The 12,743-nt window shown below is 43.2% G+C and overlaps 1 protein-coding gene across 3 annotated transcripts in view; it reads right to left on the reverse strand.

Moving 5' to 3' along the window:
- STYXL1 (serine/threonine/tyrosine interacting like 1) overlaps positions 1-12,743 on the reverse strand; it is a 24,640-nt gene continuing 11,897 nt past the window's right edge. For 2 of the 3 annotated variants that reach the window (XM_090025393.1, XM_090025395.1), the window contains exons 4-10: positions 11,997-12,117; positions 11,248-11,304; positions 10,333-10,478; positions 8,662-8,807; positions 6,201-6,298; positions 3,960-4,069; positions 1-1,043 (exon numbers count right to left, since the gene is read on the reverse strand). In XM_090025393.1, coding sequence (XP_089881519.1) covers positions 912-1,043; positions 3,960-4,069; positions 6,201-6,298; positions 8,662-8,807; positions 10,333-10,478; positions 11,248-11,304; positions 11,997-12,117 — 810 coding nt within the window. In that variant the 3' untranslated portion in view covers positions 1-911. The remainder of the gene's footprint in view (positions 1,044-3,959; positions 4,070-6,200; positions 6,299-8,661; positions 8,808-10,332; positions 10,479-11,247; positions 11,305-11,996; positions 12,118-12,743) is intronic. The other variant, XM_090025396.1, reaches the window with a different exon arrangement.

Raw genomic sequence — 12,743 nt, forward strand, 5'->3', positions numbered from 1 at the left:
TACAAAATTGTTAAGTCCTTATATGGATCTATCTGCAGTGAATGAACAATGCAACCAGCACACATTTGACTGACATTTACAATATTGGTGTTTGATTGAGGTCACCCAGTTTTTACACATCATAAACATCTCAACAGTCACGAGTTAGGCACATTTAGCAAGAATACCAAGAGAGAAATCTATCCCAGACCAAACATCTATGGAGGTAATAAAAATATTCTGGTAGAGACCTCTCAAAATCTTTGAAGATTCAACTGAAGAATGATGCACAGTGAGATGAATATTCTGTACAAAGCCTAAAAACTGCTGCTGCTGCTGTAAAGAATGCTCAGAGGGAGAAAGACCATATTGACTTTGGGCAGGGCACGCTTTAATTTGTATCTCATGTATTAGAAAAGGATCTTCAAATACAACTTCTGTGCAAAAAAGTCTGACTACTACTGCAGTGTGGGGATCCAAACAGAAGGCTGGGAGATGTACAAGTTGTGACTGAAGAGACTGAGGCCAAGCATTGAAGTCAACGGGAGATGGAAATGCACATGAAGGCATGGATCCTGTTACTTTCTGGGTGTTTGAGAGAATGTAGGAGTGATTATCTGGAACGCTAACAATCTATGTTTACATGTTTTTGAAACAGTTGTGCTTGCTAAAGTACCTATTGTCTTTCCAAAGTTGGAAATCAGTGGACTGCTTTTCAATGGCTTTGTCTGATGGAAGTAAAAATTGCAACAAAGTGGGTCCAAACCAGAAGTCTGCTTATATACAATTTCCACTGACTTTCAACATGAACAAGCTTGAATATGGTCTTCAAACTTTGACTCAAAATGATGTAAACAACATCTGGTGACACATGGCCTAAGTTCTGCTGTGGCTCAGACAGAAAGGCCCCTTTGCCCATTGATTGTTCTCACTTAATAATTTGGTTCCGAGGTATCTGTGATCATGGTCCTGAAGAGCTTGCTTTCCCAGTCTGACAGCTGCTGCACAAAACCCCGGTTTGGCCTCATGTTTGTTTTGCATTGCAGGACATGATTCCAAGCCCTCTGTAAATACAGATAAAGAAAAGGAGATGTGTCAGGACCTTAGTGAGAGAACACTCCCCTTCTTCCATGCCCCCCAGCTTCTAAGAATTAATATTGTTGCTTTATTTTATCATGGAAGTGCCTAGGAGGCCCAGTAGTAGATGCCTCATAAAAACATAGACAAAGACCAATGATTATATTAAAATCAAGGGCAAAATTCTCTATTGACAGCAGAGGACTATAGGATTTGGCCCTCCTGTATCTCAAGGAAAGAGAGGATCTTGGTATGCCTCCCTAAATACAAAACAGCATAGCATCCTATTGACTAAACATACTCATTAAAGTAACATATCTGAGATGTATTTATCACCCATGGACTCCTAGGCTAACATGTGAATCTCTCCCAAGTCCAGATGATTCATTTTCCTGCCCAGTCTGTGTTGGTTTATCCTGTACTGTTTTGGTGAACCAAATGTAATCCAATATGGGCCATATTCCAGAGAGAATGGAGGTGTAGGTATTTACATGGAAAAGATTAGCTTGGTTCCCTGGGAGTAAAAATAGAATAGGAACAGCACTGCACCGGTCTGGTGAATGGTAATGCTGCTAATGGGACCCACCTGCAAACCACAGATTGGTCCTGATTTCAAAGTCTAAATTCAGTCACATGGAGTGATGCTGGATACAACTAGTGTCAAATCAGTGGTCAGTGAAGTAAATGTAATGTAGTCACACTGTAGCCCACACAGTTGTATGTGTATTCCCTCCACATTATACACAGCATAGGAAGCTACAAACATACCAAGGCACTGGACATAGTTTAGATCCAGATCTGAACTTGCAAGCAGCTCTTTCTCTGATGGGCTGAACTGATGTTCATATTACTATCTCTGAATGGTGCAGCTGAGGCCTCAATCTACAGTACACATCATTCTCCACTGATCAGACCATAGGTCCATCTTGCCCAGTATCCTGTGCCATGCAGCGGCAGAGAGTGGATGCTGAAAGGGAGAGTGAACTGGGTCTGACCAGGGTTTTTCCCACTGTTCCTCTCTCACTTGCATTTAAGGTCTAGGAAGTTCTAGGGCTGCAGCAACACAGCACTGAAATTCTACTTTGGATTCCTGGGTTTGATGGCACTGTAAAATGCTGCTGATTTTCTCTCAGTCACAAGGGAAAAAGCAGCCAAAGAGCAACTATTTGCAGCTGCCTACCTAGTGCCTGGACTGGCACTACAGGACATGGCACAGCACTGATTTATAATGACAAAGAAGCCACAGAGCTGTCCAGCCCTCCCAGAGTGAAGATCACAGCCATCTTAATTATCTGTGCTGGGCAAACTGTTACGTGGCAAGAGTGTTTTGCAGACAGTGCTGCACTTTACTCAGGCTATACCTCAGAAATTGCTGACAAAAGCCATTCTCCCCACATAAAACCAGAATGTCCAGTAGCAATTGGACTGTAATAAAGGTTGCTTAATGAGATTAAAGGTGAAAAGATAGTGCATGGGGGTTTTCTTTGATCTCTCTGATTCTGGGGAGTAAGGGTCTAAATTTTCCAACCTTTGGTCCTATGAGTAATCACAGAAATGAGCCTCACTGACTTCAGTGTCTCTAGTCATGCATTAATTGCTCGTGAGTAAGGGTCTACATGTCCTAACATGCAGTTTCTTTTTAACACTCCTGTCTGCAGGATTCCTGAAGCCTTGCTAGAGCTTTTCAGGACCTCTGTCCAAATTGGACAACAAATTTTATTGAAAAATATAATATACTCATATTATACTGCTGCCATCCAAACACTGAGGGGATTTGTCGATCAGAATATTCCCATAGGAACAAGACTCCGGTGCAGATCTAATTTTAAAAGCTGGACAAGGTATTAAGACAAAGCCATTGATCACAATGAAGGGAAATGGCAGCTGTCAGCCTTTGACTGTTGCACTTTGGGTGCAAGAATCTCCAGTAATTTAGTAGGGCTTAGCCTGTGAGGGAGTAATAGTGAGAGGATGGTTATCAGTCCATGGGAGTAATTACACCCATATTAGTAGGGTAGCTTGGTAAGAATCGATGCCTGTGCTTTGCATGCAGATAACCTCTTCTGTGCTGGTAAAATCACCCCGCAGTTCCCCTCTGACATATATCTTGGTAGAACAGACCTCTGCAAGTGCTTTTACAATCAGTTAAATGGCTAGACTTGTGCTCTACTTCTGTATGGTCTGTATTCACAACTCTGTGAGCCAGAAAGAAGTCTCCATTTTTCAAACAAGACCAAGATTTTTATGGGGGCTCCTTCCAAAGACAATGGCAATTTCCTGGCCACATATCCTGGCCTATACTAAGAGGGCAGCATAAGGTTAAGACAACTTCTGCAGAATACTAAGACACTTTGAATGCACTGAGATAGGTCTCCAATCTTGTACATAGTGAGAACTCCTTATCTTTCCCCCATTATTTTGCTGAAGCTGTACAGAACAATGGCATTGGAGGTACTTCCCCTTTAATGTTAGATGCCTATTCGACATCTCCGTATAATAACCAGGGGACAGGGAAGCAATTTGTCGTTTATAAAAAAGCCATGCTGCTGAGTCCAGGTTTAGGCCAGAGTTTTACAAGGTGAGCCAGACCTTACCACACCCCTAAGTACTGAGCGACAAAGCTGGCTCATGGGAGCCCCCACGGTCTCTTTGTCATTCAGATCCAGGAAACAGGAGTTGCTTGGATTTTAATCCTTCCAGTCAGCCATAGTTGTTACTAAGGTTTGCTAGGGAACAGTACTTTTTTCACATTCTGCAATATATTATCACAGGCCCATGAATCAAACCCAGGCCTCCTCCTTGACATTACAGATATGTCTCTGTCTACATTATTTTATTCATTGAGGACGATATGTTCAGGAGACCCAGGAGGCTCTCTGTGGGGGGTAGAAGTGTTGACATACCTTTAAGGGGAAAAAGGATGAATGCATGAGAAAGGCTATTACTGCTGTGCTGCTTCGACTTATACCCAGGCCAGAGAAAACGAGTACTGCTCCATGAGTAATTTGAGCATCTAAAAAGAGAAATTCCAGCAAGAACTAATGTCTTGAAAAGTCACATGCAGAGAACCTTGCCCACTTCTTTTAAAGTGAACTTTTGATTCTGAGAAAGGTGCCAGGCTAACCGTGCCGGAGACACAAGCTTTCTCAAGCCACTAGATATGTATAGGCAGGCAGTATCAGAGCAAGGTTCTCTACCACTGCTCCGTAAGTTTTTCACTAGGAATCATCTCTGTGCTTAAACAGAGCTGCGAAGTTACCAATCAGTAAAAGGTATTGCAAACCAGTATCACCATTGTCAGAAAACTCTGTCTAAGTCTTGCTTATAGTGATGGATCAGTTGTGGGCAAACATTGCTTGTAATAAAAGACTCTTTAACCTTTACATGGAGGGATCACTGTGAAGGACAGTGGTGGAATTCCACTGTCAACACAGTCTGTCTTCTAGGACTACCAGTGGGGAGTAAGTGAATGTAGTAGTGATGGTGTTTTAACTGGGCTGTAGATAACTGTTGTAACAGGGCCCCTACCCTATTACTGAGGGGAAGAGGGAGCTCAGGGTCATCTGGCCAACCAATGCCACTTGAAAAGACATACAAAGGAAATGAGACCTGAAATAAAATGGACACCTGCCCCAGGTGCAGGTGGTGATTGACAGACCTAGGGTGGAAGTAGAGAGTCAGGTGACTCAAGAAACAGATGCATAAGCTGGGGGGTGGACCCAAGGGGGGCAGTCTGGCTATAGGAGCTAGGACCAGCAGGAGGCAGAGCCAGCTTAGATGGCCTGCAAAGGAAGGACTCTGCACTGCGGGAGGTTGGAAGAAACTCTGTACTGCAGAAGATAAATGCCTTGAGTCTTTGCAGTAGTACTACCACAGGGTGGAATTAACCCCAGCAGGGGAATCTGTTGTTTTAGCAGAAGATGCTCATGATTTTGCTTTGTATCAAGACTGGGAGACTGGACGTGGCTGTAAGGGGAGATTCTGGAAGCCACCGAGGTGCTGCGGGGGTGTCCCATGCAGGGCACTTCCAGGGCTTCAAGTCTGGTGGCTGCATCGGGCAGAAGCACAAACACTTCAAAAGCAGGACTGCTGTGTATTGGAGGACTGTGGTACCACACAGCAAAGACTGGGGATGCAATCCCAGCCTGCAAGGGTGAATCCATGGGTCAAAGGGTCCAGAGCTCAGGAGGGCAAAACCAAGGGCTGAGGGGCCCAGAGCCCAAGAGGGTGTGAGTGAAGATGGACCCTGGGAGCCTGTGCCCCAGTACAGTGGACCTCAGACACAGGGACCACCCAGCTAGAGTAAAGTGGACTAAATCCAGGGAGCCACAGCCCAACCAAAACCTGTTTGCTTTCTAGGGGCAGCCTCCATGTCAAACAATAACATCGAGGTCTGGCAGGTGGGATAACAGGGTGATACCCAGAGGGGATAACAAGGTGGAGTCCAGGTGGTGGCCAGGAGGGATGACTTTGTTGCCCCAGTACTGGGGTGCATTACACTGTCCACTGAAAATGACTAAAGTTAGCAAACTCACTTGGCTCAAGTTCCCAGTTGTTCTTCAGACTGTCAGTCATTCCTAACCTATGTCAGATGTGTGCCTATTGCCTAGAGCTGAAAGGCTCTATATCTTAATCTTCTTGCCCATTCAGAGGTCTTTGACATCATCTGACACCTTCTGACAAACAGGAGGTGATAACTTTGCAATGACAGTTCAGTGACCACTTATCTGATCTACTGTTATTTCTAACTGAATTAATTCTTATTGGAACATGCTGTTATTCTTTTTGTTGGACAAATGCCTGAACAGTGATCCTAATTGCTACTCAGGACCAGGTTCTGACACCAGAGAGTGTACTGGGTGGTAATTCCATTTCAATATTTGGGACCATTCACAGACCAGGATACTCCTGGGTGAAGGGGCAGAGGGAGATTTCAGTCTGGTTCATTCCAAAATCTTTGCTCCTTCATCAGAAAGGTTTTTGGTCCACAACTGTGCACCGTCAGTGAGCAGGGGTGTTTGAGAGCAGGATTCCTAGTGTTGAAAGATACTGAACTTCAAGTTACTGAAGCTGTTTGTTTGCATATTGACATAATATCTGCATGCAGCTGAGACTTCAGTAGTTATAGCTCAAGATGCACCTACCTATGAAGTGACAAATATTGGGAAAAAAGGAAAACAAATCTGCATCAGGAGAATCCGGGACAGAAATATGAAGGGATTTTTCATTTTCTTCTGTGAAACTGAAAAAAGAACATATAGCAGATCTATTAAATGGGCCAATAAAGCAGTTTTGCACATTTCTACTTGCTAGAGCAAGTTAGTAAGTTATTAAGCAGCTGGGTTCTAGCACCAGCCTGTTCACCTGCCTCTGACTCAAATTAGGTTACTCTATCCCACAGCCTTAAAAAGTTCCTGACTGCTGTCTTAGGAAAATAAGAGCTTTTGATTCTCATCCTCATAGTAAGGATGGTCTGTAAATAAATCAAGCTGCTTTCTGTGTATAACCAAAGAGTTTGAATATTTTCCCATTTTATACCACATATGTATTTATGTATTAACATGCCTCTGTTCCGTGTTCTCTCTGGGAGGTAGAGGAAGGCAAATACATTGAAAATGAGTGTTCCTTTGATTCATGCATTTTGGAAATTTTCCTCCCAAAATATAATGATCACACACAAAGCTGCTTCCTGAGGTTTCTTACTTCACAAGGTATAAAACACTTCAGTATCTCAACTCATCAAGTAAAGGATGCAAAGCAATAAAAGAAGAACGTTCCAAGCTGGAACAATAACATTGGGTGTTTGGCTTTTTCAAGCTCTGTGACTTGTTCATTAGCTCAAGTGCCTTGTCAAATAACTTTGGTCACAAGAATACAGTAAAGTAGTGGTGTCAAACATACACCCTGTCTGGTCTGCTGGGCTACCAGTGGGCCATGGGAAGTTAGGGAGTATGGCCTGCTTCAGAATTCAAGACCCTTTGGCCCTGCTGGCCCTGGCCACTGGTGGCCAGCTTGGCTCATTGCTGCCACCCTTGGACTTGCTCTCCCAGATTCAATGCTGCTGCCAGTCCACTGGTGGACTTTCCCCAGACTTTTTGCTTCCTCCAGACCCCTTGCCACTGCTGCTGGACCTCTCACTGTTCCCTGAGTCCCTCACTGCCACAGCAGTGGCTATAGCAGCTGCCCCTGTGCCCTGCACTGGATCCAGCCCATGAAAAGTTCTGTGGTCAGAATCTGGCCTGGGGCCCCAGGTGTGTTACATACTCCTGCAGTAAAAGAAATCGGGACAGGGAGAGTAAATGATGGTTTTTAAATTTTCTTCCTAAAAGTTGCTTCAGGATGTTAATATTAAGTTCTCAGTGAAGAGTGTTGCTAAATGTTGAAATTCCACTATTAAACACCACACTCTTGCCCTACATCAGGGATGCTCAACTCCCAACCTCCAGGCCAGATCTGGCCCATGGAGCCATGTAAACCGATCCACAGGTCTCCTTATAGGTCTAGAAATTTGGCAGTGGGAAAGTAGTGGCAATTACCAATAGGCAATGGGAGAGTCCCTGTTCCCCTGCGCTCGTCCTGGAGTAACAAGGGATAACGGCCATCAGTTGACTGAGAGTAGGCCCAGGAGGCATTACTTCAGAGTCAGGGTGGCTAGGATCTGGAACCACCTGCCAAGGGAAGTGATGCTCGCTCCTACCCTGGGGGTCTTCAAAAGGAAGCTAGCCGGAGTCGTTTGACCCCAACACTCTTTCCTGCCCATGGCAGAGGGTCGGACTTGATGATCTGCTCAGGTCCCTTCCAACCCTACTAACTATGAAACCATGAAACACTGCCACAGCTCCCCTGCCATCAAATTTCCAAGCCCCACACAACTGGATTAGCCCTAGCTGGGCCAGCCCCACATGAAGGGGTCAAGCCCTGTTCCCGGGTAGCTGGATTGAGCTGAGACCTGACCTGACCATGAGGCAACAGACCGGCCAGGGCCCAATACAACTACATGGGTATAGTCTGGCTGGGGCCTGATCCAGCTGTGCAGACACAACCTGACCAGGGGCTGATGCAGCCATGTGGGGGCTAAGGCCCAATGAAGACACGTGACCAGGCGGGGCACAATGCAGCCAAGTGGGACTGGGCTCTTGCCAGGCCATTCCTGAATAGCTACCTTGGGCACTGGACCCATGCAGTTAGATCGGACGTAGTCAAGATGTTTAAGTGTGTGACTGGATCAGGCCCCAGCTGGGCCAGCACCATGCACCAGATACAGCCTGTGGATGGGCCTGGGACTGCTCATCTGGCCTGCAAGCTAAAAAGGCTGGGCATTGCTGCCCTTCATAGCATCATTCTTTCCAAAACAGGGTAGGCTGATGTTGTAATGCATCTTTGCTTTGCCACCTTTGATGTGCAGATGCCAGAGCAGGAAGTACTAAACTGCTCTGGAAGTACTGAACTAAGTTCATGCCACTGCTTCTTGCCAATCTGCTGCTCTGGTGAATAAGAGCCTAAGAATACACAGTTTCTGCTAAGGGGCTTTCAGACTACATTAGTTGGCAGTGCTTCACATACACACAACCACTGAGGTAAATCCAACCGGATATTTTGACTTACAGTGTTACTGTGTCCTCTGAGATGTTGATTTGTGCTTTGATCTTCAGATCTTTCTGAATCTGACGGTCACAGGCTTGCCTCAAATTGCCCATATATAGCTTAGCAGGCAGTATCTCTACTGGATATGGCTGAAAGTCTTCTAGTTCCTGCAGAAGATAAACACAAGAATCAGTAGAGAGTGAGAGCTATATTTCTACTTGCATTCATAGTCACTTTGAAGGTCCATAAAACTTAGCATTGATTGATTTCTTCTTATGATTCAGTCAGTGGTCCACATCCATATTCAATAACAGTGATTTGTTTAATCATTTGGACATTATAAGAAATGACAGTCAACACTAAATATAGTAAATAAAGTTAACAGTGTCAGAGCCATGGTGGCCCAGGTTGAAATGGCATTTCAACATAAGATAGACTATGTCCCTTGTCATATGTGCAGGAACAGTGACACATCTGATTCACCAGTGTTTGAAGATGACTTGTTTCAAAGCCAAGTGAAATCACTTGCCAATTAAAAGTGCTGCACCTGTGATTGCATAACACAACTCCACCTCACTTCTCCTGCTCAAGCAAGATAATTTTGAGTGCAGCTTAGTGGCCTCTGGTATGGGAAGCATGACGTTAAGGACAACATTTTATATCCAGGCCAAGAGCAGAAGGAAAGAGTACTGAGCTGGTAACTGACATTGCTGCCCACCACTGAACAGCAACCAGCACTGGGCTAGAGCACAACAGCTGCTCAACAGAACACATTATAAAGAAGCTTAGGGCAAGAGGTAAAGGAAAACGTGGTATCCAGCAGAAACTGCAGAGAAAATTTAGGGAGATGGAATGTTATATCATCATCATAAAAGAGCAAAACAGAAACATAGAGCCAATTTATTTTTTTTTCCTTTGCAGGTCACCTTAAGTCACCTTGTTAAGCAAACAAATGACACTGAAGCACTGCCCAGGGCCTGCACTGCATTACTGATGGCTTTTGTTAAAGACCCATGTATTGATGTGTCACCACAGACTTTTTGTAAAGCCCTGCCCAAGATGTTGAAAAGATGATGATGATGATTCATAAGCTAGGCAGGATCCAGGCTGATCACTATTTGCAAAATAACTCAATGTGCTTCAGGAGATAAATCAAGTGATTTTAGGTGATGATACTGTATTGAAACAATACATCTGCATTTACAGTGGCATCCTTCATGAAGAAAGGCAGAACATATCTGGGACTTGTCAGCTGGGAAATGTTTTTCAGAATGAAGTTTGCTGGTTTTAAAATAACACGATAATATCTCAGATTCCTGTAACTTAAAAGGAATTGGAAAAAACATCTTCTGTTTGTTATAATTAACTCCACCTTCTGTTTAGTGAATTTCATCCTTATTAAATCAAGTGCCCCAGATTGTTTTCACGAGTTTTTCCACTTAGTAACAGAGACAGGAAAGTCAGTGAAAAACAAATGAACAAGGCTGTAAAAGAACAGCAATTAGCAGGGAGACTCAGGTGCAAAGGTGCTATCAGAAATGATTTATAATTCCTTTTCTGAAGTTGGTTAGATACCAAGTTGATAGAGCCCCTTTAATTATTAATAGACAATTCCCTGGCATTAGCCAAATACACATGAAATCATTCTATTCATAGGACAAAGTCCTGGCCCTTCTCATCTAAGAAGCTCACCTGAGGCATCCAGAATATTTTCTGAGTTCTCAAAAAATGATAGCAGGCAGAGAAACGTTCATATCCACCTTTCAGGATGCGAACTGGGTGACGAGTAAACTGCTCTAAGACTCTGGCACATTGGACGGCAGTGCCTACTTCAGCATCTATAGACATAAAAAAGCATGTTTCCTGAAGGGAAATGACAAGGAAGCTAGACTTAGAGTGCCTGGGCTGAAATCCTAGCACGGCTGATGTCAATGGTGACAATTCCTTTAATTATAGAGAGGCCAGCTCTGAAGGACCCCAAGAGAATTGTTAAAAGTTACACTAAACACCCCAGATACTGTCACTGTACAATAACAACTAGGGATATCCTGTATGCCCTGTGCACCTGTTGTCTGGAGAGCTACCTTTTTCCTATTGTTTCTTCAGGTCCTTGTTTTTTAATGGGAAACATGACTATTCTTCCTCTGGTGCCTTTGTAGGTCTAGGTACTATTTATCATCCTGTTAATTCTTTGGGGAGCACCCTGCAGTGAAACAAATTACAAGGAAAAACTACTATTCTAAGTAATTTATGTTAGGCCAGCAAAGAAAAGGCAGAGAAGAAAGAGGGAAGTGCTTAGGATAAAATTCCCTTAGTTGATGTTATGACCTGGTAGAGGGGGAGAAGAGTATGGGGATGCAGATTTTACCTGCAGATGCTTAAGCAAAATGCCTGACTTTGCACACAAAAATAGTTTCACTTATGTTAAGGACATACTTAACTAGTTGCTGAATTGAGATCACTGGCCCATTGAAAAATAGGATTAGAAGGGATCTTACGAGGTCATTTAGTCCAGACTCCCCCCCAAGGCAAGTCCTATTTTTTACTGTAATAATGGAAAGGGTTTTTTTACTACCTTCAGGTTAACAGTCAAATAAAAAGACTCACTTTTGGAGCATGAAGAACTAGATTCATCTGTAGAGCTGTCATCAGCAGATTCAGTCCCTAAAAAGCAACAAGTAGACAGAGTCAACAGCATCTGAACCTGGAAGAACGGTCTAATTTCTACTTGAAACAAAGAACTTTATAAGTACAGGCATACCTCGGAGATATTGCGGGTTCAGTTCCAGACCACCACAATAAAGCGAATATCGCAATAAAGCGAGTCACACAAATTTTTTGGTTTCCCAGTGCATATAAAAGTTATGTTTACACTATACTGTAGTCTATTAAGTGTGCAATAGCATTATGTCTAAAAAAAATGTACATACCTTAATTAAAAAATACTTTATTGCTAAAAAATGCTAACCGATGGAAAAATGGTGCCGATAAACTTGCTCGACGCAGGGTTGCCACAAACCTTCAATTTGTAAAAAACGCAATATCTGCGAAGCGCAATAAAGTGAAGCGCAATAAAACGAGGTATGCCTGTATGAATTTTTCAGATTGGAAACTAAGTCTGCCTGAGTTCCCTGAAAGCAGATCTGCATTTGTGAAGTCTAGGACAGAATGTATGAAAAACAAAGAGAGGCACATCATATTAAAAAAAAAAAAAGGCAGGTGAAACTGAATGTTCTTGTTAAGCAATCTGAAATGGGTATATCTGATAAGGGTAAATAAGGAAGAAAAGTTATTCACATACCCAGACAATGGGTTTGATAAGGTTGTAAGGATCTGTCTCTAATCAGTAAACATACCTTCTTCATCCTCCTCATAATTATAACCTTCCAAGAAGCTGGTTTTGCCATCATACACAACACAATACTTAACGCACTCCAGCTCAGCTGATTCAGGTACCAGGTATTCTCCTTTGGGACTCTGGTAAAACCAGAGAAAAATCCCATCACAAGAGTGTTTTCCCATTTTTCTCACAGAAATAACTCTAGTAACTTCTTTCAAGTTATGACTGAAGAGTCATGGTTCTCTTTTGGTTATCAGGAAATCAAAGCAAAAAGGTTCACCCAGGCGAAACACCCCATTGGGTTAGTACAGTTAAGACAGAACAGCTTTTTTAGCCAATGGCAAACAAAGGAGTGATGTGACTATCATCACATCTAGAGCCTTTTTGACTCTTTGGTTTGAACTAGGTATGCAATTAATGGCATTCTTCAACTGCAAGAAGGTGCACTGCTAAGTGCACAAGGCCCGTTATTGGGAATTGCGTGTCTAACTCCCTTAAGTGGTTTTGAAAGTCTCAAACTTGATAAAAAGTCAACACTTCAGAATTTTTCATAGGACTCCAAAAGTTAGAGATGAAAAAGGTCATCTTATCCTGGCAATATGGTAGATTCTTTAGTGCTTTGCCTTCATCTACTATTAAATAATTTAATGTGGATTAGGATAGTTCTCTACCTGTTTAGGCTAATGCTGTCTCATTCCAAAATGCTGAATCCTAGAATTACAGCCTGTGGGCGCATCCACACATGCAGGCACGTGCACTCGCA

The sequence above is a fragment of the Crocodylus siamensis genome, chromosome 13 (assembly GCF_052110815.1).
Source record: "Crocodylus siamensis isolate JL-2025a chromosome 13, ASM5211081v1, whole genome shotgun sequence".
Taxonomy (NCBI): Eukaryota; Metazoa; Chordata; order Crocodylia; family Crocodylidae; genus Crocodylus; species Crocodylus siamensis.